The 25,944-nt window shown below is 52.8% G+C and overlaps 13 protein-coding genes across 13 annotated transcripts; 7 read left to right on the top strand and 6 right to left on the bottom strand.

Moving 5' to 3' along the window:
* Positions 1-137: 137 nt before the first annotated feature.
* Positions 138-1,778, top strand: LTS14_000991 (uncharacterized protein; the record flags this gene model as incomplete). Its single annotated transcript, XM_064833700.1, has 5 exons — positions 138-180; positions 238-405; positions 458-1,068; positions 1,125-1,646; positions 1,722-1,778. The coding sequence occupies 5 exons, from the start codon at positions 138-140 to the stop codon at positions 1,776-1,778; spliced, it is 1,401 nt and encodes a 466-aa protein (XP_064698661.1).
* Positions 1,779-2,545: 767 nt separating this feature from the next.
* NOP1 (Small subunit processome complex component) lies at positions 2,546-3,668 on the bottom strand (the record flags this gene model as incomplete). Its single annotated transcript, XM_064833699.1, has 3 exons — positions 2,546-3,277; positions 3,342-3,457; positions 3,515-3,668. The coding sequence occupies 3 exons, from the start codon at positions 3,666-3,668 to the stop codon at positions 2,546-2,548; spliced, it is 1,002 nt and encodes a 333-aa protein (XP_064698660.1).
* A 240-nt stretch (positions 3,669-3,908) lies between these two features.
* On the top strand, positions 3,909-4,772 carry RPL17B (60S ribosomal protein L17B; the record flags this gene model as incomplete). Its single annotated transcript, XM_064833698.1, has 4 exons — positions 3,909-3,911; positions 4,025-4,238; positions 4,362-4,562; positions 4,627-4,772. The coding sequence occupies 4 exons, from the start codon at positions 3,909-3,911 to the stop codon at positions 4,770-4,772; spliced, it is 564 nt and encodes a 187-aa protein (XP_064698659.1).
* A 768-nt stretch (positions 4,773-5,540) lies between these two features.
* On the bottom strand, positions 5,541-7,146 carry TFC7 (C6 zinc cluster transcription factor-like protein; the record flags this gene model as incomplete). The annotated part of the gene is made up of 3 exons (XM_064833697.1): positions 5,541-5,721; positions 5,882-6,717; positions 7,111-7,146. 3 exons carry the CDS (start codon positions 7,144-7,146, stop codon positions 5,541-5,543), a joined length of 1,053 nt encoding a protein of 350 aa, XP_064698658.1.
* Positions 7,147-7,628: 482 nt separating this feature from the next.
* On the bottom strand, positions 7,629-8,287 carry LTS14_000987 (uncharacterized protein; the record flags this gene model as incomplete). The annotated part of the gene is made up of 3 exons (XM_064833696.1): positions 7,629-7,713; positions 7,775-8,184; positions 8,273-8,287. The coding sequence occupies 3 exons, from the start codon at positions 8,285-8,287 to the stop codon at positions 7,629-7,631; spliced, it is 510 nt and encodes a 169-aa protein (XP_064698657.1).
* Positions 8,288-8,814: 527 nt separating this feature from the next.
* On the top strand, positions 8,815-9,536 carry RPS22 (40S ribosomal protein S22; the record flags this gene model as incomplete). Its single annotated transcript, XM_064833695.1, has 3 exons — positions 8,815-8,947; positions 9,215-9,461; positions 9,524-9,536. 3 exons carry the CDS (start codon positions 8,815-8,817, stop codon positions 9,534-9,536), a joined length of 393 nt encoding a protein of 130 aa, XP_064698656.1.
* A 444-nt stretch (positions 9,537-9,980) lies between these two features.
* On the top strand, positions 9,981-13,973 carry LTS14_000985 (uncharacterized protein; the record flags this gene model as incomplete). The annotated part of the gene is made up of 1 exon (XM_064833694.1): positions 9,981-13,973. The coding sequence occupies one exon, from the start codon at positions 9,981-9,983 to the stop codon at positions 13,971-13,973; it is 3,993 nt and encodes a 1,330-aa protein (XP_064698655.1).
* Positions 13,974-14,493: 520 nt separating this feature from the next.
* Positions 14,494-15,836, top strand: LTS14_000984 (uncharacterized protein; the record flags this gene model as incomplete). Its single annotated transcript, XM_064833693.1, has 3 exons — positions 14,494-15,148; positions 15,210-15,399; positions 15,458-15,836. 3 exons carry the CDS (start codon positions 14,494-14,496, stop codon positions 15,834-15,836), a joined length of 1,224 nt encoding a protein of 407 aa, XP_064698654.1.
* Positions 15,837-16,467: 631 nt separating this feature from the next.
* On the bottom strand, positions 16,468-17,104 carry LTS14_000983 (uncharacterized protein; the record flags this gene model as incomplete). Its single annotated transcript, XM_064833692.1, has 4 exons — positions 16,468-16,580; positions 16,721-16,819; positions 16,873-16,908; positions 16,966-17,104. The coding sequence occupies 4 exons, from the start codon at positions 17,102-17,104 to the stop codon at positions 16,468-16,470; spliced, it is 387 nt and encodes a 128-aa protein (XP_064698653.1).
* Positions 17,105-17,595: 491 nt separating this feature from the next.
* LTS14_000982 (uncharacterized protein) lies at positions 17,596-20,111 on the bottom strand (the record flags this gene model as incomplete). Its single annotated transcript, XM_064833691.1, has 2 exons — positions 17,596-19,769; positions 19,835-20,111. The coding sequence occupies 2 exons, from the start codon at positions 20,109-20,111 to the stop codon at positions 17,596-17,598; spliced, it is 2,451 nt and encodes an 816-aa protein (XP_064698652.1).
* Positions 20,112-20,404: 293 nt separating this feature from the next.
* LTS14_000981 (uncharacterized protein) lies at positions 20,405-22,042 on the top strand (the record flags this gene model as incomplete). The annotated part of the gene is made up of 2 exons (XM_064833690.1): positions 20,405-21,515; positions 21,612-22,042. 2 exons carry the CDS (start codon positions 20,405-20,407, stop codon positions 22,040-22,042), a joined length of 1,542 nt encoding a protein of 513 aa, XP_064698651.1.
* A 163-nt stretch (positions 22,043-22,205) lies between these two features.
* SUR2 (Sphingolipid C4-hydroxylase sur2) lies at positions 22,206-23,597 on the bottom strand (the record flags this gene model as incomplete). Its single annotated transcript, XM_064833689.1, has 1 exon — positions 22,206-23,597. The coding sequence occupies one exon, from the start codon at positions 23,595-23,597 to the stop codon at positions 22,206-22,208; it is 1,392 nt and encodes a 463-aa protein (XP_064698650.1).
* Positions 23,598-24,106: 509 nt separating this feature from the next.
* LTS14_000979 (uncharacterized protein) lies at positions 24,107-24,974 on the top strand (the record flags this gene model as incomplete). Its single annotated transcript, XM_064833688.1, has 2 exons — positions 24,107-24,717; positions 24,776-24,974. The coding sequence occupies 2 exons, from the start codon at positions 24,107-24,109 to the stop codon at positions 24,972-24,974; spliced, it is 810 nt and encodes a 269-aa protein (XP_064698649.1).
* Between the last annotated feature and the right edge of the window lie 970 nt (positions 24,975-25,944).

Below are 25,944 nucleotides of genomic sequence, written 5' to 3'. Positions count from 1 at the left end.
ACCCCACATCTGCACCCCACATCACGTGTGACCCTTAAATTTTGTGTGGCTGATCTTCGTCCTGTGCCTGCCTTAGGAGTCCTTTCTTACCTATGCAACTACAGAAGAAGACCCATGTGCGAAGCTGAAGAGACAACATGGGTTCCAAAACACCCGACGAGCATCAGCGTGGCCCCAATGGTAAGTTTCAACAGCGTGACAATGACTCAGAATGCAGACCACTAATACTAAAAGCAGGATCGTCAGGCAATGCTGCAATTGCCAGCATCAATCCTCCCAGGCCTGCCGCAGCAAGCGGTCTGGTCCATGGCGCGCTTGAGGGGCAAGATGAGGACTCCGACGGAGATGGAGATGATGATGAGAAGCCGGGAGCCGAGCTAAAGACTAACGGCACCAGCGAGAAATGTTAGATCGCGTTTTTGACCTGCTCTTATCTGTTAAGCTGATATCATCGCAGCTAAAAAGAAGAGAAAGAAGTCTAACAAGAAGAGGGAGAAGAAGTCGCCCATCACGCAGACGACGCCTCCCAGGATCCATCTTGCTGAGATCTTTCCCAACGATAGCTACCCTGAAGGTCAGATCGTGGAGTACGCTGCCCGTAATGAGAACCTCACCCGTACCCCAGCCGAGGAACTCCGTCATGAAGCTGCGGTCAAGAACATGGACGCCGACTTCCTGAAGGACTACCGCAAAGCAGCTGAAACCCATCGTCAGGCTCGCCAGCACGCCCAGACTCTGATCAAACCTGGTATCGCGCTCTCCACCATCGCTCAAGACATCGAGGCAAGCGTGCGAGCTCTGGTTGGTCACCAGGGCATTGAGAATGGAGATGTTCTGAAAGCTGGTCTCGGCTTCCCAACAGGTCTAGCTCTGAACAACATAGCTGCCCACTGGACACCTAATCCAGGAGCCAAGGAGGTCGTCTTACAATACGACGACGTGCTCAAGGTGGACTTTGGTGTGCATGTTAGTGGTAGGATTGTGGATAGTGCTTTCACGGTGGCTTTTAATCCAGTCTATGACCCACTACTGGAGGCTGTGAAAGCAGCCACCAACACCGGACTGAAGGTTCATGAGTCTCTTGTTAGCGAATCATGGGAAGTCAAGCTGACAGGTTACTACAGGAAGCAGGTCCAGACGCCCGCATAAGCGCCCTCAGCGCCGCCATGCAAGAAGTAATGGAAAGCCACGAAGTCGTCCTCCCTACAGGCAAGGTCCTCCCCGTCAAAGCCGTCCCCTCGCTCACTGGCCACAACATCCTGCGCTACAAGATCCACGGCGACAAACAGGTCCCCTTCGTCGCCTCTCGCACGACCCAACGAATGGAAGAAGGCGACATCTTCGCCATTGAGACTTTCGGCACGACAGGCAGGGGGAATCTGAGAGAAGACGATACTCCCATCTACGGGTACGGTCGGGAGAAGGCGGTGAGCACGGCGGGCTTGGGGTTGTCAAAGGGCGCGAGGGACTTGTTGAAGACTATTGACGAGAACTTCGGCACAATCGTGTTCTCGCGTAGCTCGCTGGAGAGGCTGGGTGTCAAGCACTATCACCTGGGTATGAAGACGCTCGTGGATCATGGCATTGTCAATGCCTATGGTCCGCTGGTCGATACTCCCGGGAGCCACGTGGCGCAGTTCGAGCATGTGAGTTCCCTTCCTTCTACACTTCGTGCGTGATTCTGACGCAGAGGATGTTTGCTGACGCAACCGTGGTAATAGACTGTTCTACTGCGCCCGAACTGCAAGGAGATTATCTCACGTGGTGATGACTATTGATCGGCCTAAGGGAGAGTGGTGGTAGGAGAGATTAATGCTATGGAGGATGAGGAAGGAAGTCTGTTTTCGCATTGTCGTTTCACCTCAACAGTGAAATCATGACTAGCATAAGGCATCTCAACATGCCGCTCCCGAATTTTGCTGCTGTCGACCTCGCGTTCGCCACTTCACGGAGAGAGCGGATGTCCTCGATAACAATGCAATGAACCGCGCAATGAAATGATGTGCTGACATACTCGTCAACCCCTTTTCACTCGAGTCAAGACTGTTCATGGGGGCCGTCGTTGCGTTGGCACTGTTATACTGCTACAGCCTCATGACACCAGAGCACGCCAAACTACTTATCAAACAAGGTATCAGTCTCCCGCCCGGAGCATCTCATCGTCGTTCCTAGGTGGCTCCCCATAATCCTGCCCTCCGTCAATCACCATAGTGTACAAACGCTTCATCTGACTGACGATACTGGACCTGTAGAGAAGTGTGGTAGACTCTAGCAGTTTCTTGCATGGTGTTAGTGGCCATCGAACCTCGATCACTGCCACAGGTCTGAACTGTGACAATGACACGGTGAAAAGAAACCTATCGGTTGAAGTTTGTCTTTTCTTGCGTACTACAGATGTACATCAGGACCGCACACAAGTAGACCAGCGCCACTAGACTCCACGATAACGCCTCGCACTCCAGACTTCCCATTCGTAGCTATACAACCCATAGCATAACCATCAAAAGGCAACCTCACCCACGTAGTCTTCACTTCCCTCCATCGTTTAGGTACTCCTCTGGTAGATACCTGCAACAATAGCGTGATCCCTCTCAAAAGGCTCCAGCGTCAACTGTTCCTTCGGCTTGATCCTCTCCTCCCTCAACTTCGTCACCTCGCGCGCGAAGACAGCCTCAGGAGCAGCAGTCGAATCGATACAGTTTGCCTTGATAGAGACCACGACACCGCCGCCGACTTTCAAGAATTGATGTGCGTTCAGGCCAACGATACGCGCTTGATCGGGTTGAGCCACATCGGCGAAGATGCAGTCGACCATGGGGACTAGCATGCGGTATTTGAGCGGGTGTCGGGCGTCTTCGACGATGGGGATGACGTTTGTACGGTGGGTGGCCATATTGATCAGATCGCGGCCGGAACGGTGCGAGAACTCGACTGCGAAGACTGTGCCTGTTGGTCCTACAATATCGCTGACGTGTGATACCGAAGTTCCAGAAGCAGCACCCAGGTAGAGGACCTTGCTGCCGGGCTTCATATGGATCTCCTCCAGACCTCCTAGGATACCAGCTGCCAACTTGGAGCGGAAAGGGTTCCAGACGCGGTACTCGGTTTTGGTTGCGATGGGTGTGTCGCCGTTTGTGGCGTCGCCGGAGACGGCAGAGGGCGTGTCGATGCTGATGCGTTTCTCGCCGTAGACGGCTTCGCCGGGCGTCATGTTCTTGGTCACGAGGAGGTCTTCTTTGCCGCGGGCGACGAAGACGCCGGCGTGTCTGTGGGGTTCCTGTAGGATATGTATGTTAGTGCTGCTCAATATGCAAAGTCGTTTGTCAAGACTTGAGACGTACGATGATGACTCGCTGCCCGCCCTTGGCACCTGGGCCGCCTCGTCCACCTCGCGGCGCTCCTCTGCCTCGTGGTGCGCCACGGCCTCCGCCACGTCCGCCCCGGTCGCCAAAGCCGCCTACGAGCCATAGTCAGTACGCATATGTGGTCGCATGCTCTCGTGACCATGACATACCACGTCCACCTCCACGCCCGCCTCGATCTCCTCCACCACGTCCACCTCTGCTGAATCCACCTCGTCCACCTCGATCACCGCCACCTCTGCTGCCGAAACCACCTCGTCCACCGCGGTCGCCTCCTCTGCTGCCTCCTCTTGGTGTAAAAGCCATGCTGTGTTGTACTATGCTGGCTTTCTTCGGTACCGTGGAAAGATATGTATGCACACTGCTGAATCTCGAATTACCGCGAGAGAATTTTAGAGCTGCAGCTTCGGAAGCTTGCAGGGGTCTGGCGGAAGCATCCGTGAGCGCCCACTGCCAAGACCGAATTCGTGAACAGGAATTCAGAAGTTTGCGACTCCGCAAGCTGCACGACGACAAGCAATACTAACGAGACCCAACACCGTCAAAATGGTATGTATGAACGGACGAGATATCCTTACGCCATCCATACAGCAACACGCACCCATCAAGCTCGATCACACCACCAACAAACATTTACTGACCCTCTCTTCTTCCCCCAACAGGTCCGCTACGCCGCCGAACACATCGACAGCGGCAAGTCCGCGCGCGCACGAGGCTCCTACCTCCGCGTCTCCTTCAAGAACACACGCGAGACCGCCCAAGCCATCAACGGCTGGAAATTCACCCGCGCCGTCACGTACCTCGAGAATGTCAAGAACCACGCCGAGGCCATTCCCATGAGGAGATATGCCGGGAGCACTGGCCGCACTGCCCAAGGTACGTGAAAGGCTCATGTTGCGAGGATGCATACACACCACATACCCGCCTGCGAAAATGGCTGTGGTTGTGGTTGTGAAGAGAAAATACATACTGATTGGGGTTATTCGTAATGGTCAACAGGCAAACAATTTGGTGTCTCCAAAGCCCGCTGGCCCGTCAAGTCCGCCGAGTTCCTGCTCAGTCTGCTCAAGAATGCCGAGGCCAACGCCGATACCAAGGGGCTGGATACCAGCAACTTGATCGTCAAGCACATCCAGGTCAACCAGGCGCCCAAGCAGAGGAGACGCACATACCGTGCTCACGGTCGTATCAACCCTTATAGTATGTGTCCATCCATTTATCTTGTGGGGCAAGAATTGCAATGGAATGCTAATCCGTTATCTAGTGTCCAACCCCTGCCACATCGAGATGATCCTCACAGAGGGCGAGGAGGTCGTGCAGAAGGCTCCCGAGGTTGTGGCGCGCGAGAAGGCACATTTGTCCAGCCGCCAGCGTGGTCAGAGGCAGCGCCATGCTATCACTCAGGGTTAAGCTAGCATTATTTGTGGAAAGTGGGATGATGAGCATGCATGAATTTCGCGGCAGTACGTCAAACATCGACCGGCCTGGCGCAAAGTCGCAGGAAGATGGAGATGGAACGGCAGTACGGGTGCTGAAAGCATGGCTGCTATCTCGACTACGATATGCTGCTCGTGTAAGCATTTACGTCTAGATGTAGCTTTCTACCCAGAACCAATAAAGCGCTCATCAACAATTCTACCTTGCTTCTGGGCTCTCCTCATAACTTCCCATTCCCTCTCGCCGCCACCCCACACCCCGCTGCTGCATTGCTCACTGGTGCCGTATTCGTGACGATCGTGTTCTTCGCATCGTTGAAAGCGTTTGGATCGCGCAGAAACGACTCGTCGCCTGAGAAGTGCCTGTGGAAAGAAGAAGGTAGGTCAGTACGATGCTGATATGCTGTTGCGATATCGGGAAATGTGCAGTAAACGCAACAGGTATCCAAGTGGCATGGTCCGCCATAGTAGCTCAGGATAGGACGTTCATCCAGGAGAATTCCGTAGTACATGGCAAAAGCATTTTCATTTCTCGCTTCCAGGTAGGATAAGGTCCCAGTGTCCGCCAAGTGAGGGGAAGGAGGCTGCGAGTATCGTGAGATCGTCATGTGCTCGTATCGTCCGTCCCCGTTTCCACGATAGAGGAGTGTATCCTGCCGGCCTTTACGATAGGTCATAATCACGGCCCGCGACGGAGATCCTCTCGATTTCCAGACTACTTGACCCAAGCCCACAAGGCCGCTCACCAGATATACTCACCCTCCTTCAACTCCTCCGACTCCGCCTCCTCCTCCTCTGCCTCCAATTCCTCCTCGCCTCCAACCTCCTCGTCCTTACTACCAGGCGTAGAAACGCCCGCAGCCAATTCCAGCAAAACCCGTGCAGCCTCTTCCATAGCGGTCCGCTCCTCGATAGAGAAATCCCTGATAGGCAAAGTTATGCTCGTAAGTGGTCCGAAAAGTGTCCAATGGCCGATCGCTAGTACCGAGTCCTCCTGGTGGGATGGAAAGGAAAAAACAAAGGGGTGTTCATAGTGCAAGGGCTAGGAAGGTAGGGAGGAAAAGGGGGAAGTTTTTTGCTTACCAGCCTCGTTCTTCACCGTTTTCTAGGAAGGAGCAGTCGCCGTTCACTTCGATTTTCCAGCCGCCTTGGATGCCTTTGTTGCGCCAGCCGATATCTGGGACTTCGTCTGCGTTGTTGGGATCCCATTTCTCCACTGCCTCTGATACCGAGAGACTGTCGTCCGCCACTCCAGCCATCTTGCCACCTTCTTTCCTCGAGAATTGGCTGAACGAGCAGGTAAAACACTTGAAGTCCTCCTCGCACTCATCGTCCGGCATGCGGCCCGTCAAAGCTCGTCCGATGGCGATCATACTCGCCGCATGCGTGCAGATGAGCAGTGCTTTTGGGCCATCGGGCATGGCATCGATGGTGGCGATGAGGCTGTGCAGACAATACGCTATACGATCGTGGAGTTGTGGGATCGACTCGCCCTTCGTGCTGGGGACGATAATGGGGTTCTCTGTGGCCTGCAGGTTCGGGAAGTGCGTGTTGAGGACTTTGAGGGTGGCGGGTGATGGGTGGTCGAAGCGGGCGAGGCCGTAAAATTCGCCTAGACCTGGTTCGATGTTGACGCGGACTTTAGTCTCGCTGGTGTGGTTGCCTGCTTTGAGGGATTGGGCCTTGTCGCGGGCGGCTTCGGAAGTGGTGAAGGGAACGAGGGTCTGGATGCAGCGGTAGAAGGGCGAGGAGAAGATGATGTCGACGGGAGGCTGCAGATTGGAAAGATGTTCGCCTAGTTGTTCTGCTTGCTTGACGCCGTAGCTAGCTAATGCAGGGTCCGAAGGAATGCCGGTGGGTGACGTGATGTTGCTGCTGTATGTGCCTGTGTTTGGGTCGACGACCCAGTTCGAGCGGAACTGTGTATGAGTCAGTTGTGGTACAATGGATAGCGGTGTGGCGAGGAGTCTGGGTTAAGCCATAGCAAGTAAATATGACTTTGTTGGTGTTGGTCTGCGAATGTCGCGTCGTGTGGCGAGGATGATATAGACTTATGAGTGCCGCTGTGGTTCATTCTCGCAGGCTCGGTGCCTGCGAAACCTTTATCGCTCGATCATGGTTTGCATTTGTCGGTTTCGCTGATCTCGTTGTCGGATGTGAAGATTTGTGCGTGGTTCGATTCGACGTTCCAAGCCATAAGCTCCTGTGCCTTCCTTGTATGCCATCCATATCCCATACCGCCGCGACCTTTACCAACCAATCGCCGGACGCTCGAAGGACTGTACGCAATGAAAGCAAAGGGAAATACTTACGCCGTGGCGAACCACGTAGATCTTCTCGAGCACCATCTTGGTGTCTCGATTACGTGTTCTTCTTTCTTTCTCTTGAGCTGTGCGATGCGATGTGCTGTGTATGTTGTGATGTCGTGAAAGTGTCAAAGGTTACATGAGAAGCGTGGGGGCGACACTTTTGAACTTTCTTCGATGAAATGGCGCTAGTGATTTGTGAAGTGAGGTATTTGACCGTTCACATTCACTTTGCAGTGTCACTGGGGTGGGTGGAAGTACCGCTACCATGCGATTCACAGCACAGAGCGTACATTGAGGAGCAAGATACGACGACATGAGTGAGCTGACATGGAACTTGTTCTGGCAGGCTCACAAGAGCTTTGAACAGAACGAAGAAGGCAACTGCATCCAAGCAAGCAAGCAGGCTACTTTTAAGAGATCTACGGAGGTATCGTATCGCGTCAAGCTCGTGAAGGGTGACGGCTTCGGGTATAGCGCGAGTAGCCCATGTGCGCAATCTTCTGTGGTGGCAGTACAACCACTTACACCTTCTCCTCCTTAAGACCGTGCTTCCAGATCGTCACGTAAGGGGTGACACCGTCCTCGCGGTAGTTGAGCAGAATAACCCTGCGACATAGCATTAGCGAAACCAAAGACTTCATGGCTGCAGGGTACGAAGCACACTCACATCCCATCCGGGTCCATCGACTCGCCAATAAGAAACTCATAGTCCTTGAATTTACCCACAATCTCCTTCGCCTTGGCCCCTGCACCCTTCTCGAAAGCGGCCACATCCTCATCACTAGCACCATTCGTCTTCATCGCCTCCTTGACCTTCTTCATGTAGCCCTTCAAATGTCCGAGGTAGCTCTTCTTGTCGAAGCTGGTCTCGTTCATGCGGAAAGAGTAGACGATATCGATCACCTGCCGGGAGGCATCATCGGTGCCCTCATCGGCTTCTTCGGCGGAGGCATTGGCGCCGATGTCGATGGTGTCGCCGCCGATGGAGATCTTTTTGCAGTCGGCTTCGTAGACCACACCGTCGACGAGCTTGAGATCGTAGGAGTCGGAGATGATCTCGTCGCCGCTGATCAGATCCTGTGGAGAGCGGTGTTAGCTGGTTTATTGCGTTGAGCGAGTAGGGGTTCGGTTTCGTTCGCTTCGGTGTGTTGCAGTGGTTACATACCTTGAAGATAATCATATTGGCGGTGATTAGAAGGAGGAGAGTAGCGACGGTGGTATATGTGGTAGTGGGTGCAAGAAGCGAGCGCTGTGAAGTGTAGTATTTATTCTGCCCGCAGACCAAAATTTGGAGGGGCATCGATTGGTGTATCCACTTGTGCAAGAAGAGGTAATCTTGGCACTTGGCCCGAGCGCCCACGAATCTGCAAATTCGGCTCCTTGCGAGGTCATGAACGAGAACTTTACGATAGCACCAGTTACAATCTATCCACCACAGCTCGCCGCTCAAACATCGAGGTATGTCACGACTCAAGAACGAGCTGCCCTTCGGATAGCCATGGCCAGCCCTCATGCGTCCTCGCGACCATGATACTGCTGCGCCTACATCGACACAAGCTGAAGAACCCTATCAATGCACTCGTGGCACCGAAGGGCACTCTTTGCGCTCGAGATGGCTTTGCCGAAGGCTAACAAAAGGTTGATATTACAGATACCTGCAGCCGCCATCATCAGCGCCTCCAGAATCTCACATTCCATACCGCAAACATGGTCAAGACTTCCGTCCTCAATGATACGCTCAACGCCATCAACAACGCCGAGAAGCGCGGCAACCGCCAGGTCATGATCAGGCCCAGCTCCAAGGTTATCGTCAAATTCTTGCAGGTTATGCAGAAGCATGGTACGTGTCCAACCAATAATCTTCAGCCAAGCAACATCCAGAGATCGCAAGAGGTGGATGAGCTTGAGCATGGCCTGAAGTGATGGCACACACGTACCGGGTTGATAACTAGGCAATGGTCTCATTCCGTCTCCACGACCAACGCCCTTTAAGTACTCGGGAGATTGAGACATGATGGGAAGGATCTTACACGTCTTCGGATGAGCCTGGCTGAAGGATGCACGTTTATTCTTTCTCGACATAAACACTAACAATACTATTCTACAGGCTACATTGGCGAGTTCGAGGAGGTCGACGACCACCGCAACGGCAAGGTCGTAATTCAGCTCGACGGCCGCCTCAACAAGACTGGTGTCATCAGCCCTCGCTACAACGTCCAGCTTCGTGATATGGAGAAGTGGGTTGTGAAGCTCTTGCCTTCGCGTCAATTCGGCTACATCGTCCTCACCACCTCCGCCGGCATTATGGACCACGAGGAGGCGAGGAGGAAACACGTCGCCGGCAAGATCATTGGGTGAGTCTGCCCACTAAATCTTATGGCTGGCTCGCGAACCGGTGCTAACAACTATTGAACAGTTTCTTCTACTAGATTCGCTGTCGCTGCGCCAACTTTGACAGCACGTGCTAAACGTCGAATGTGCATGCTTAGCAAGGCGTCAGGTCGGGCTGGTTGATAGTAAACAGATACATGCCAATATCATTGCGCTACGACTCCAAACATTCGCTTATCGTTCTGACGTACTTCAATGGCCGCCCATATAAGTTCTCATGCTCAAGCTCTACACTACCTAGGATATGCCTTGGCATCACGCCGAAGTTACACTACCGACGCCACGAGCCGTCACGCGCGCGGCTAACGCGCCACCGTTGGCATTGGCAGGGGTCGAGGCACATGCTTGCACGCTCGCATAATCTGTTTATCGTAGTCCATTGCGCTTCAGCCTTTCGTTCTTCACAATGCAAAGACATTGTATAGACGTAAACCATAATCCCGAGCCCGCCATAGCAGCTCACGAGCTGTGCGCGGTGCTCAATGGCTGCAAGTACTACGACATCTGGCACGCTGGCCGGAAGCTTATCTGCGACGGCCACTGCCATGCGATCACCCGAAACTCCAAGCAAATCGGGAAGGAACGATGTTCGCGAATATTTGAACACTTTCTGCCGGCATTTCGACGTTACATTGCCTCTTGATGAGACAGCTTCACCTAGCACAAGAGCCAATACAGCCCGCCATGCCCTGCTTAATAAAGTCCGACCGCTGTACTGGCGACAGAAGGATGCTTTGGATTTGGCTGTTGCTGAGCTGCTTGCGAGACGGCCGCAAGTCAAGCACTTGCCAGATAGATTGGATATTCTCAATGCTCGACTTGCTGAACTCATGACTACATTCCCTGGTACTCCTCGAACTCGCAGGACGTCGCGGAGCAAGTTGAAGATTTATGCGAACGTGCCTGCCTTTGATGCTGGATCCGAAACTGACGAGCCAAAGTCACCGACACTCGCGGTGAAGCATGCCCCACCTACTTCTGCTGCAATCGACATTGATATTCCACCTCTTGGTGAAGCATTACCGCGCCCAATCCGATCGGCAGCAACTTCTTTCGACTCGGCTACGGCCATGACAAGATCTTTCATGACGTCCTCTACGGACCTATCCAGGACGTCAACCAACACAGCGGCCACATCGTTCTACGACGAGACTTCCGCTACACAACATACGGATTACATGCAATCCTCCTTGGGCATGCCGGATGAGCAAGCTCCTGTCACCCCAGAAACACAGAAGAAGAAGATTCAGCGTTACCAGCTTCGTGACATGCCAACCCACGGGTTAGGACAAATCGTGATGCCGGAAAAGCTGCTTCGTCTGCCGATGGATCTGCGCTGCGAAGCTTATCGCATCATGAGCCGATTCGATCATACAGGAGTAAGTTTGGAAACGAAGCTTCTACCGTACTTGAGCACCGACGTAAGGTTGAACCATCTACACGAAGTTGTTGACGACCTCGACACCAACGGGACGTTTGTTCGAGGCCGACGAACAGACTTCAGCAACGCCACCCTGTCCGCTTGCCTACACTTTAACAAAACCAAAGACATGAATCCCTTCTTTAGGTTTGAACTGAAAGTGCCGCAGATGGCAGGCACGACGAGCTATCAACGTGAGTATGGTGGCCATCGTATCTTGACGGTAGATCTAGCGGACTTCAAGAAACCACCGACGGGATATGACCGTGAAGCCGTCAAGGACCAGTTTCTTCAGCTCGTCTCCAAGCCGCAGGTCATCCTCGGCATCACGTGGGAGATTTTTCTCGTTCAAGACAAGAAGCGCAAACGTGGGAGTGCTACGAATGGCGACGATCTGGGAAACCTTCAAGCTCATTTCTTTGCGGTCAGTGGTCCCGGCATCTCCCACATCAGCATACAAGAGTTTTTGCAGTGGTTCTTGCCCTATCGTGAGAATGCTGAGCAATCAGTTTGCAAGGCATACTCAAGACTTGACTTGGGTGCTTCTAGGTCAACCCCTACCATCGGCTTTGAGCCAAAACAGATCGTGTACCTTGCTGCGGACAAGACCGCTACCAAAGACCTTGAGCCTAATACTTTCATGGACGGTTCCGACCCGCATGCAACGCGTTTCGAGGCGCATGTTGTCATGAGTGATGGCGCTTCTTCTATAGCAGAGGACCTGATGGAAAAGATCCGCAATCTACTTGGCCTCCGGGAAACACCTTCTGTCTTCCAGGCCAGATTCTGCGGCAGCAAAGGCCTTTGGATATGCGATTCTCGCCTTCCGAAGGGAACCATTCAAATCAACAAAAGTCAAAGCAAAGTTAAGCATACACTTGACACGACGACAAGCCGTGAGCACTTGACTTTCAATGTTATAAATTGGAGTCGACCTACTGGCTCGTCCTTCCTCTATCCGAGCTTTATCCCTATCCTCATGGATCGAGGTGTCCCGGCCGATGTTCTGCTGGCCTTTGCAAAGCGAGCTACAGAGACCGGCACCGCGAAGTTCTTAGATGCATTGCAGGATCCTATACAGCTACATCGATGGGTGCACGAGGAGAGGGGGCTAGCAGCGCAGCGTAGCGCTAGCAATAGAATCTGGGAGCTTGCCGACTTTCCAACGCAACCAGCCGAGAGGATATGCAGGATGCTCGAGTCAGGCTTTGACCCGCTACGATGTGATGTCCTCGCGATGCAAACGCACAAGCTGGGGCGGAACGTGTTTAGCGCCAAGGCGAAGCGCTTCACAATACATCTCAATGCTTCTACTCTCCTCATGGGTATTCCGGATCCGTACGGGGTGCTCGAGCCTGGACAGGTGCATATGAGCTTCTCGACGCCACTCAAGGATGATGTTTCTGGGAAAATCTGGTCTCGAGTCTTAGGGCAGCTACTGATTGCTCGACATCCAGGGATGGGACCTTGGGACGTACAGAAGCTAGAAGCAGTTGACCATCACGCTTTGTCACATCTGCACGATGTGATCGTCTTCTCGACGAAGGGTCCACGTCCAGCTGCTGGGAAGTTATCGGGTGGCGATTACGACGGTGATATGTTCTGGACGACGTGGGTATCTGAGCTTACCGAGCCGTTCTGGAATGCACCTGCACCTTGGGATCTGCCCGCGCCTTCGGACCTTGGCATCATACAAGACACAAGGACCATACATGACTTGGCTGGTATAGAAGCACATCGGAAAGGAGCGTGGACCGAACAAGCTGCGAGAGCCTTCATCCGAAACGGCATTGGCCACAGGATGAAATGGAGTGCGCTCGGCGAGATCACGAACAAGCATTCGGCCGTAACACACAAAGATGGTACCCTCTCGTCGCCGAAGGCACTTATACTTGTGGCCCTGCATGATGTGTATATTGATGCTGACAAACAAGGCTACGATTTCCCGAGAGAAGCCTGGCAGGAGTTCCAACGAAAGCATGGACTTCTCGACCGTGACTATCCCACACCTCCCTATCGTGAGTACATGAGCCAGGATACCAGCGAGGAAGCTATGTCAGAACTTGCGACCCGTTACACCAGTCCGAAGAATATTCTAGATCGCATATGCTTTACGGTTGCACAGCCGATTGTTGACGCTGCGCTGGCTCAGGCTAAGCACTTGACTCAGGCAGCAGTCTCACTGGACACTGACTTGGCCGCTCGGTTCAACATGATGTTGGGCGAGGGTGATGGGAGCTACATACGGCAAGCGGCTCAGGCTTTGCTCGAACAGCTCAAGGACGTGAACACGGCATGGAACGAAGGTATGGCAAGGTATCAACGAAAGGATACGAACCCGGGAGTTTGGCAAGACGCTGTCAGTACATGTCGTGATATCTTCACTGCTATCATGCCCGTTGATCCGCAGAATCCAACAGCGAACGAATGGCTGCGAGCGTACGGTCACACACCCTCGCCGTGGAATCTGCTAAAGGCTTCTGCTTTGGCAGGCACGTATGCCAAGAATCAAGGCAAGATGATGTTCACCGTGGCTGGTAGTGAACTGTGTCTCCTCAAAGTCGAGAGTATGGGTATTTATCGAGCGATGTCGCTGGCATTTTATATGCAGTCGAAGCCAGTTACACACCGCACTAGAGCCAATATGTTGCGAGCTGATCAGACTTACTCCGACGATGCTGACGATGAGATCGAGGAGGCCATGCTTGATGCACCAGGATCATCGGATGAGCCAGTTCACAAATCGGTACCCTCTCTACCTGGGGGGAAAAAGAGAGCCTCGAGTTCTGACCCAGCACACCGAGAGACTGTGCCAAAACGCCATCAGCCTGAGCTTCGTACGCCTATGTCTGCACCACAGAATCGCACGTACCAGATCAAAGTCGACCGTGGTCCTAGGAGAGCTACTACGACTGGAGATAGCTCGAACGGACAAGATCTTGAGGCGAAGATTACCAGCGATCGAGACAACTGCGGCTTCATCTTTAGCACACCTCTCGATGGCATCGAGCTACCCAAGGGCCAGCATCCACAAATGTATCGGTCAAATTTGTGACGGAATATTCTGCGGTGATTGCTACTAATCTATTTCCAAGTACATGATGATTCTGCATGGATAAAGCTCCGAGGAGTACACTTTCTTACTGACGTCCTGCACCGTATGAATAGATAGTGTAAAGATACAAGCTAATAAATACCAGCTTTGTTCGTACTTTGCGACAGCCCGTTCCCATTCGTCTAACGACTGATCCATTCATCTCATCTCAACATTGACTAGATCAGGAAGGCACTACATTCGAATGGTCCAGGCAGGTCGAAGCGCCGCCTGTGGTTTCCCTGCAACGTCGTCATTTCCGGCGCGCTCGGGGATGTGGGGAGAGCTGATCGCGTTCACCTTTGGAGCTTCCCCCTCTCACACCACACCAACCTACCACAAGTTACGATGCTCTGGACCACCACGCGCTCGTTGTTTCCGGGCACACAGAGCAGTATAAGCATGTCAAGAAGGTAGGTACTAGACGCTGGCCATTTCTCGTAGCTTCCTAGCACCATTCCAACCACTCCAGGCCACCAACATGTCTTATGATACCATTCCGTCGAACGCGTCCCTCAAGCCGAAACCGTTCAAGGCGCACGTTTCGGACGATGAGCTGAATGACTTCAAAAATTGCCTCAAGTACTCTCATATCGGACCAAAGACGTACGAAAACTTGACCGCAGATCCCAAGGAAATCCTAGGCTGGGGCATCAAGAGAGAATGGCTTGCGGATGCGAAAGACCACTGGCTCAACAAGTACGACTGGCGCAAGACGGAAGACAGGATTAACAAGCTGCCCAACTACACGGTCGGTATTGAGGATGTAGGGTTTGACTTCCAGGTCCACTTCATGGCACTTTTCTCGAAGAAAGCAGATGCTGTGCCCTTGACTCTGTTGCACGGTTGGCCTGGCTCGTTCTTGGAGTTCCTTTCCACGGTAGAGGTCTTGAAGGAGAAGTATACACCTGAGACCCTGCCTTTCCATGTCATTGTGCCTAGCTTGCCAGGATACGGTTACTCAAACGGCCCGCCACTTGACAAGGATTTCGATTGTGAGGGTATTGCCAGGGTTATGGACAAGCTAATGGTCGGTCTTGGCTTTGGGAAGGGCTATGTCACGCAGGGTGGCGATATTGGCAGTTTCGTGTCGAGAATTTTGGGTGTCAGTCATGAGGCTTGCAAAGCTGTGCATCGTGAGTGCAGCGATCTAACTGCCGACGGTAGATCATGGACAGCCTGCTAAGTAAGCTACAGTCAACTTAGCCATCGGTGTCGGCGAATCCAAGGACGCACCCTATGACAAGCTCACAGAAGCGGAGAAAAAAGGTGCAGACCGTGGGAAGCACTTCAGCTGGCTTGGAGACTCGTATGCCAACGAGCACGGCACTCGCCCAGCCACTGTCGGTCTGGTCTTGGCATCTAGCCCCGTTGCTACTCTAGCTTGGTAAGTTGCGTCTCAAATGCGGCCGGTATTTGAAGTAGATGTTGACAATGTGCTATAGGATCGGCGAGAAGTTCATCCAATGGTCAGACGTCGCCCCACCTCTCGATGAGATCTTGGACTCTGTGACACTCTACTGGTTCACGGACAGCTTCCCACGCGCCATCTACCCATACCGCCAATTCTTTGGTCCTAAGCCTTCGTTCTTTCATCCAGATCCGAACTGGTATATCAAGAAGCCAATGGGCTACTCGTGGAACCCACAGGAGCTGGCTGCCGTGCCAAAAGACTGGGTCAAGGAGACGGGCAATATGGTGTGGTACAGAGAACATACTGAGGGGGGGCACTTCATGGCTATGGAGACCCCTAAGGCGTTTGTCAAGGATATGGAGGACTTTATCGCGCAGGTCTGGCCGGATATTCAAAAGGGCAAATTGTAGTCTGCAGGATCAGTGAAAAGTTGTGCGCAAAGACTTGCTCCTCGTACATGCCTTACGATAGTCATGAGCTGTATCATTAATCTATTCTGCACGTGCTATACCGCAGTATGTCTTGATGATCAGCTTGACTGCAGTGGACCAATACACTCAAGGATGATGCAATGGACGAATATTCGTCTATGCTTTCTCACCTCGGTGTCGATGCTGCTCTAGTCAAGCATCGAAGCTGGACGCCGGCACAGCGTTTTGTGGTATCTGGCAATGCTATCACGAATGCTCTCAGCTTCATGGTAGGCAAATAGATTGACTGTTGTTCCCCAGCACCGAAACAAAGGAGGGAGAAGATATCACCACATGGTGCCAGAGGATGCACGCGACAAGCAGGGATGGGGGACCAGGAGCCACGGACGACGTACAGACGCATAGGGATTGATGGCATTAGAACCAGTCTACGCATCGATGCAGCAATTGTCCATGAAATGTCTGGTGGAAGCTAGCTGGTATTCGCACGATGCTGCTCCAGGCTCCTCAGATCACCTTGAATGGCCCTCCAACGTCTTTCACAGCAGAACGTCATCGTTTTCGTCGACCCCAGTAGCTCGTGGCCGGCCGTGGTGGTGATGAGACTGGCTTACTGGCCACATGCGTTCGGCGCGTTCTCCGGCACTTCAACTTGAGCATCGATACGACCGAGCTGGACCGCCTGCCCATTCGTAAGCTTGTTCATGGCGGTTTCGGACATGCCTAAAACATGATGTTAGTACTGGCAGGAATGAGTACGTAGTCGTTGTCATTGAGCTCAATTAGGCCATAGCCACCGGTGTCAATGCCCTGGGCAGAGTATCAGTGCGTGCTGTCATACAGTGAGTTCCATGAACACTTACGAGCATGTGGACTGTCACTCCATTGTAGGTTACGCGTAGCAGGCGCCACAAACAAGAGAGTTTCACCCACAATGGCAATGCTGCCGCCGATATACGGGACTGGTAAAGATTAGCTCAACAATGCCGTCCGGGTATGTCTCCGCCTGACTCACAGCTTGGAATTTGGCCTTCGGTCTCCCAGCCGTAGCCTGATACTGTGTCAGCTTCGTGTCGACGACTCGGAAGCCATAAGAGACTGTACTCACGAGTCTCAAGACCATTACCACCGTCGGAGCAAGCAATGAAGTTCATGGAGCGAGAGCCATCGTCGTAGCCGAGGTCGAAAGAGATGAACTCCGTCGCAGCCGTGGCAAGAATGGCAATGATTGTGGTGAGGAGTCTCATGTTGGCGATGTGATCGTTCACAGCTCTTGGGGATAGTGAAGTCGCGTCCACGATTTTGTCGTTTTGGGCTCCAATGATGGAAGCTTGAGAGGTCAGGATGGAAAGCTGAGGAAGAAGGATGGCTAAGGTGACCTTGATCGTTGAGCGCTAGTTGCTTGACCACTGTTTCAGGTCTGCTGGAGCATATATATAGGGAAGGAACGTTGAAAGAAGGAACGGCTGAGGGAGGCACGCTGCATGTCGGATATTCCCGTGAACGCCATGTGGTCGATGCTGTCAGGCTCGAGGTTCTTGGGGGCGAGCAACCTGGTCAGACTATTTACAGCGTTGTCGTTCGGCGAGATCATGATCAGAATACGAATGTCAATCGCGGTCGAGTATATGTGTGGAGTACAGCGGCAAGCGATCGGTGCGCCGAGTTGATCGTTGATGGGTAACGTGCAAGATACCATTGTCCCTGTCAGAAATAATTTTGAGTAGTTGACTTGTGCTCACAGGTTGACGCTCGCAGCAGCAAGCCTCACTCGAAGCTCCGCGTTCTCTTTAGACATGTTCGCTTTCTCGTCCTCGAGCTGCGCTATTCGTGTTCTGTATTGATCTAGGAGCTCATCTTTCGTCACATGCAGCCTTCGCATCTCGGTGGAGACCTCCTTCCGGCGTCGATTGAGATCCAAAGACGTGCGGGAGAGCGCATGAAGTAGTAGATCCTCGTGCTCCGTGTCTCTAGTAGACTGATCGTGCACCTCCCGCGCTACTGCGAGGTCATGCTGGATCTCGGCTAATTCGCTGTCATATCCGTTCTGCAAACGTGATAAGTCCTCAGCCATAACTTGACCAGCCTCGGTGTCCCGCAACAGCATCTGCTCGTCCACCAGCTCACGTTGCAATTTCAAGGTGGTCTTGGTTTGCGCCACTGTGGCAGCTAAGATACGAGAAGCCGATGCTCTCGTGTTATCGTGGCGAGCAATCCGGCTACCCTGCGCGAACATATCGCCCCAGAAGTATGGTTTGGTCACGAGCTCGTGCTCTCGCAACTCTCCTTGTTGATGGTCAACCAGATCCCACTTCGTAGTCACCAATGCAACATGACTTTCGGCTTCCAGGCCGCACAGTGCCCGGAAAAGTTTCATTTGTCGTAGCGAGGACCCTGTAAACCGAGGACTACTGATCGGGTGCAAGTAGAATATACCACTGAGCTTCATGTCTATTTGATAAGTAGATGCTAACCAAGCGGCCAACTCAAGAAGAACTCCTGTATCAGTCCTCGTAGTGTCATTGAAGCCTGGCGTATCGATCAGATAGACTTTAGGTCCATGATCATAAGCACAGAGGTGTACGCTAATACTGGCTGTTTGCGAGGTCAGGCTATGACCAATGGTAACCTCGTCATCATTAGTCAGTAACGAGATGAAACTGCTTTTGCCAACGCCGGTTTCGCCTATGACGGCAATGAAGATTTCGTCCGGGTCACACTCCGAGGAGGTAGGCGATTCCACTTCGTTCGCATCTTTGAGCTGCTTATCTGTGACTAACAATGCAACTTGTTCCAGGTGGACGCGAACGTGCCTACGATAACGGGCCAGTGGGACCAGTATTTCACCATCTCGTGGCGCGGAACGGTCGATATCCCGGATCTTCGCAGGCCAATTACAGAACTGACATGCTGAAGCAGCGATCGTATCGGAACAATACCGTCCAGCTTGGACTAGCTGCTCGATAGAGCTTAGATCAGCCGATGAACCATGAGCTTGTAGGACATGCGCTGACAAGTCTGTTTTCGAGTGGAAAGGCTCCTTGTTTGCACAATAGGGGCAAGCCCAAAAGGTATAATGCTCCGTAGTTTCATGCTGCATCCAGGTTTCAGAGTCACTAAAAATGCGCAGTCGACAATCTTTGAAAGTGCAGACATATGCTCGCAGATCCGAAAATACGTGGCGTCTCCAGCTGCGAGACGTCGCACAGTCGACATCAGATCTGCAAATCGGACATGTGAAGACCGGCTGCTCTCCCTTCACGTCATAAAAGCTTGGAACATCAAGATGGGAGCTTAGTGTTGTGCTTTCATTGGTGTAGGAGACGTACGAAACCTCTGATGCTCGGTCGTCGATGTCAGCATCAGTGGATGCAAGCCGCTGGAACAGAACGTCATTCGTAGTAGACGCTGATGTCTCAGCAAAGCCGGTGGATGCATCTTCCGAAGCGTCCAGTACCTCCATGGATATTGCTCCGACCAATGGCTGATAGCCGAATGGACTTGAGGGCAGGGCATTACCGCGCAGGTGAGCTTGATGTTGGGTGCAATAGCTCATGAAGCGTCTTCGTGAATTGTTTGCCAACGCAAGCCGCTGTCGAAGCCAAAGTAGTGCAGGTTGTTTGAGCCATGGCTGCTGCTCGACAATAGCATCCATCTCTGCGACCTCTTCCGCAGGCGAAGGAGGCTCAGTTCGAGCAAGCGCCATGGCGTATCTATCTCGCAAAGACGACTTCCTTGCCAGTACGGACAATCTGAATAAGGCTACGATATCCTCACTAATTGCCTGGAGTAGCTCTTGAACATCGTCCGAACCTAGCCTGTAGTCCTTGGCTAGGGTAGCGGCCAGTTGTTCGCTTGGCCTGGGCTTGCTACCACCATCGTTTTTCGTTGTGGCGGTCAGTATTATCAGGACTACTATTTGTGTCAGAGCCGATGGTGCTGATAACCAGCGAACCCAGCGTGGATAGAGAACGTACGGTCAGAGACATCCTCTTGCAAATCTCCCAGGTGCTCCAGGAATTTGGCATGTAACGCCGGCGCCTCTCTTAGACGATAAGACAGTGACGTACGAATGGTGTACGGTTGGAAGGCTCCGATGTTTCCACCCCAAGAGCGATAACGCGAAAGCAATTCTTGCAGAGCATATTGGGTCTGCTGGCCAGGACGTCTGGAGAAATCCTCACGCGTCGTCGCATCCAAGAGTTCTAGACATTCGACACCAACGACCGAGAGATCTTGGCTAGCTGGTGACATTGTGCTCTGATCCACCCGCAGGATGAGTTCGAGTTTTGAGCTTGGTATAACACGGCTCAGGATCCATTATCTCTTGTGTTAGAAGCAAGATAGCTGCAGGTCGTGTGGCTGCGGCACCCCTCCACCCCTCCACCCCTCCACAAGAATTTGGAGCTTACCTTAAGCTACTTTAACCGACCAAGCTGAAGCAACATCTTCGACCATTGCAGAAAGGCCAGGGAATTGGTGTCGTGTGCCCTTTGTATGGACTTGCGCGAATCTAGAATCCTGCTGAACTCGATTCGACATGCAACATGAGCGGGGCCGAGGCACTTGCTGGTCTCATCCTCGCCGGACCACCTCTACTGATCTCATGGCTAGAGCACCAACGTGAGTTCCAACGAATGACGGGAACCTTGAAAGGTTTCCGAGCAGTGTACCGGCGGTACAAGACACAAGCAAGTCTTCTAGAAATTGCATTCAGCCAGACAGTCGAAGTGTTGTTCCTGCCAGTGCTGGGAGACCTGGACCATCTAGAGCGGCTGAAGACACGGCCAGATGACCCCGAGTGGCGTCAATTGGAAATTAAGCTGAAGGCGAGGCTGGATGATAGAACTGCTCAAGCCTTCATAGAAGCGGTCACCGACCTGCGAGATGACATGGAGGAGCTGAGACGTAAGCTAGTCTCCACGAGTCCGCAGGATGTGCAAGATACCAAGAGCACGTTGTCCCGGCTTCACTCCAGCTTCCAGAATGAGCGCAATAGAGTCAAATTCGCCGCCACAGAGCCGACTCTGGAAGAGGCCTTCGCTGCAGTCCGGCAACAACTCGAGTTCCTGCAAGCACTTCTGACACGTAGCAACGCAAGCGTGCAAGTTCGACAGCAAGTCGCTCGGCGGACTACTTCCATGATTAGTAAAACACTGCTGCAGCTTCACAAGCACGCAAATGCAATATACAACATGCTTTCCGCAGCATGGGGCTGCAGTTGCATAGAGCATCATCGAGCAGATCTACTGCTCAGACATCCATCGTCTCCGACAGTACGCTTCGACGTCCTGTTGTTGTACCATAGCAGACATGAGGGTACACATATGCCTGTGCCACCTTGGACAGAACGACAGGCCTGCATATGCCACGTGTACGATTCAAGCGTCGGCCATTCGAATGGCAAAGTCATGTTTGCAGAGGATACCAAGCCAGGTGCTGATATGATGGCGGGCGAAGTAGAGCAAAGCACGCCGACTGTAGATCTGTGCGCCAAGCTAGGGGATGGGCAGCTAGTAACGAAGCACCTCGCTCTGCTCGCCAGTACCGACGACGTCAATACGTACACTCTGAATGCGAGTGATCAATTTGATCTCGCTCGCCGAAACCCAAGAGTGTTGACCTTAGGCAGTCTGCTGCGAGCGGACATTTTAAAAGGTACGCCACGGCCGTCCCGCAAAAACAGGTACGGCATTGCAGCAGCCGTAGCCTCAGCGCATGTTCAGCTCCATTCAAGCGGATGGCTGAGAACAGGATGGAACAAGAACGACATTGTTTTCCTCACAAAAGATGGTGGTGAGATCCAGTACGACAATCCGTTGTTGCGGCGTGGTTTCGGAAAAAGTGTTCCAGATATTGCAAAGGTGGGCTTCGATATCCCTATGTCTACTCTCGCCATTCTGTTGCTCGAGCTGTGTTTCGGTATGCCTCTCGAGGAGAAGCGAGGAAAGAGTGGTCAGGTGGGGATGCTAGTCGAGGATGCTGTCCACGATCGAGCTCTAGCCATCAGCTGGGCTGAAGAGGTGGCAGGGGAAGCAGGGCCAGAGCACTCGGCTGCTATCTGGTGGTGCCTGGAGAAGATGTTCGTACGGCCGAACGACACGGTCTGGCGTCGTGAGTTCACGAACATGGTCGTGGAGCCGCTACAAACCCAGTACCGAGAGCTGTGCGACCCAGAACTCTAGATGCAATTGTGCGGAAAGCCAAGCGGCCTGATCTCAATGTAGGTCATACACGCCCTAAAACATAAGATAGGTAAGACTTGTGTACAAGCGAAGGCCAAAGAGAATCAGAAGCTATCATAAACAACGGCATCTTGCAATACTCATGCCATTTGGAAATTATACATTACCGCCTTCCACCATCTACACTCAAGACCCCCGAACTCTTCCCATGCAAGCTCTCGCCAACTCTATCCGCGAAGCCCTTGAGGCCCGAGTTGGTCATGACTCTTTTCCGCGGACTCCTTCTCACTTCCCTTCTCGCCTTGACTTCCTCTGCCGCTTCCTCTACCAGAACGTTCCGCCCACCTGCTGCAGAGGTATCGGCGAGGACGCATTTCTGTGAGAAAGCTGCCTGTTGCGCTGCCTTTTGTGGTAATATCTCGGGCGCCGTCTCATGCTGTTGTGTCAAAGGCTTCTCCGCATCGGCCTTTTTCCGCGCAGCCAAGCGCGCACGCTCGTATCGTGCACTGACGTCTCCCCCAACCCATTTCGTGCCTAGTAGACCATCCCAGAATGTGAAAAATGGCTGGCTGAAATTCGTCTTGATGCCCCAGCTTTGGTGGTGCACGTCGTGGTATCCGGCGTTGTTGCTGGTGAGATGCTGGAGGGGGTCCCATGGAAATGCATACCCGCAGTGGTCGTCTACGGTCTTGATCGTGGACATTGTGAAGAACCAGATCGATTGGCGGACTGTCATGCCAGATATCAAGTATGCGAGTCCTGTGCCTAGAGTGTCCAGGGCGAAACCTTCGACTGGATGGTTGTAGAGTGCGCCGTATGCGTAGGGAACGTAGAGCCTGTGGTGTCGAGAGTGGAAGGTCGTGTACAGGTACTTGTTCATATGCATTGCGCGGTGGAGGAAATACTGCCATGTGTCGACAATGCAGATGGCCAGCAGGAATTGGCAGACCGGGATCAAAGCGTGATAGATCGTCTTCGCGGCTAGAAGCTCCCACTGCGCAGAGGCTGGAGCTGCGATTGCTTGCCCATTCGAGACGACCGTTTGCATCAGATCCGGATACTGTCCACCCAGCAGCACACTGCCCAGCATAGCATGTCCACTCCCGACGCTCTTCGCCAATCCCGCAGCATCCACTCCAACCATTCCCAGCACAGCCGGTACAGCCCTCTCTGCAAGCCTGATTCTCTGCGCCCAAAGAGCAACATCATAATCCTCCTTCCCAAAAGTCGAAGGCGGATCTACGAAAGCCAGTCCCAGTCCGAACACGGTCTGAATTATCTGCTGTATAACCACATCACGGAGGACGTGCCATCTGCTGACGTGGTTCCGCTTGAGCACTTCGGCTGGGGTATGTAGTCGGTACTGTGGAAAGAGGTCCCACTCGTCGATGAAGTGGAAGATCATTGATACGCCCCAGTAAGCTACTATGGGCAGTGCTAACGAGAGGTGCGCATCAGATATGTAGGGTAGGAGGGAGGGTAGAGGTTTGATCGTGTAAGTCGGAAGTGGCGGAAGGGTGGAGGTTGAGTTGTCCATGATTGTGTAGGTGGCCATGATGCGCCAGATGGCGCTGCTGGTGTGTTGCGAGCTCAGTAAAGTGTTTGTTCCTCCACGCGATCCGTAAGCTTAAATCCGTTAATGCAGGCGGATCAATCAAGATCTCGTCGTCTCAAAGTATTACAAGGTCGCGATTTCGGTGTTCACGTTATCTGGAAGGAGCGTATGGAGGTCAATTGTAAGTAGAGATAGCACAGAGGGAGAGAAGGAGGTGAACAACGACAACGACAAGAGTTATGCTTAGAAAGGGTCTCTTGGAAGCGTCACGATTGGCAAGTAAGATTGCCCAGCCCAGCCCTGCAAAGCGGGTGGCGAATCGTGCCTAATGCACCGCCATGCGAACCCGGCCGCTTCCTTCTCGCATCCGAAGCCGAAGCGCCAATAATCGATAGCGAGGTGTGTACGGCGTCATTATGCAGAGACGTGATACAGAGCATATCCTCTGAACAGTTCACTAGCATAGCACCATTAGGCGTTGTAGCACATATCTATTATCAACCATCATCATGGCCAACGCATGCGCAACTTGCGCCTCCATATACGATAGTCCCCTTGACCCCGCCTCCGAGAAACCACTCCTTCCAGGACGACATTTACCATGCTGTGATCGATCGATATGTTCGCGATGTCTGAACCAGAACAAGCGATACGAGACGTACTGTCCATACTGCCAAATCACAACCGAGCCGTCTCTGCTGCCACAAGGACTGAAAGATCCTCCCGCATATACGTCGTTGAACGAGCCAAGCGTGCCGCCACCTAGTGAAAAGCAAGTTGAGGAGGATGAGGAGCTGCCTGCATATTCGTCGCACGATTCGCGGCCACCACCATCAGAGAAAGAGAGGCAGGGTGAGCCCGCGCCGGATGTACTGCATTTCTTGACGCCGGAGGATAGTATAAGGTCGTTGGCGTTGGCATATGGGGTGCCGACCAATGCGTTACGGAAAGCCAATAATGTTTTCTCGGACCATCTCATACAAGGTCGGAGGACGGTGTTGATTCCGGGCGAGTACTACAAAGGTGGTGTATCACTTTCGCCACAGCCACCGGAGGGTGAAGAGGAGGAAGTAAAGAGAGGAAAGGTGAGGAGGTGGATGATGGCGTGTAAGGTTGCAGAGTGAGTAGCTCTATGCCATCTGTTGAAGTTAGTGGTACGAGGCTGATGTGCTGACCAGTGTTCCGCTCCGGCTTAGATACGATGTGGCGTTGCTATACCTGCAGCAAGCCGACTGGGATCTCGATACAGCTGTGAGGGCCTACCAAGATGACGAAAGATGGGAAAGGGAGCATCCGATGGAGGCCAAGCAGAAGATGAAGAAGGGAAAGTCGCCGATGAGTGTGGGTATGAGGAGATATGTTGGTGCGCAGACGTGAGAGAGGAGGATATGCCTAACAAATGGGTGGGCATGTGGTCAAAGGTCCGAAGCACCAGATTGTCAAGTCGTGCCAGAGACCCACGAAGATCTCGCCAAAAGCTCCAGTGGTCGCGATCCGGCCACTTCCCATAACGCAGATCGGCCAAAGAACGACGTTCGAACATGCGGTCAACGACTGAGGCTTGCTCCTGACGTGTCGTTCCGATGGCCCCTTAACAGCGAAAAGTCGTACCTGAGTGATTGGCCATAGGCTGGCTGTCAGGACGCGAAGCTGAATGAGATATGAGATATGTCGGGTTCAATGCGGACAAAATAAGGAGTTCATGCCTGGTGAGTAGAAGGCGAAGTTGTGTGGCAAACTTGGCCCGGAGCAAGCGAGAAAGACTACAGGCGTTCGGACTCGGCTTCCTCAACTTCACTCCATGCCATACGCGATATATAGAGCATCTAATGCAATACAATCGCCATCTCTCCAGCATCCCAATGAAGACCGATCACATCGTCAGTTGCCTTGGCAGCTTTGCCTAGCATGATGCATCGCACCATCAATCGTCTGGTCAAGATCCTAATTCCTATCCCTCGGATCAACCAGGTCTTATATCATGCTAACCTGGAGTTTCCGCACGCTACCAGTATGACTGGCTTTCGTCTCGCTCTTTCCTCGGATCTGAGTGAAGGGGTCTTAGTTGTAAAGCAATACCAGGACTTAATCATGTCACCTCATGAAAGTGTGCGAAACCTGGGACATTATATTCCTGTGGTGTGGGCGGTTGGCGCAATGGTGTAGGTACTCTCTACACACCACAGTCATCTAAACCATGCTAATTATGTAACCCTCAGAGCGCGTTGGTTTTCGGTTGAGAATCACCAAAGGCTGGTATGTCTTTGAGCTGTCTCAGACAGTTATCTCTCGCCCTCGAACAGGCACTAATTCTCACTTAGTGGGTTCGAGCCCCATGCTGTAAGTC

This window comes from Recurvomyces mirabilis (genome assembly GCF_035927965.1).
Source record: "Recurvomyces mirabilis strain CCFEE 5264 chromosome Unknown scaffold_2, whole genome shotgun sequence".
Classification (NCBI taxonomy): Eukaryota; Fungi; Ascomycota; class Dothideomycetes; order Mycosphaerellales; family Teratosphaeriaceae; genus Recurvomyces; species Recurvomyces mirabilis.
This window is presented reverse-complemented; position numbering and strand designations above follow the sequence as displayed.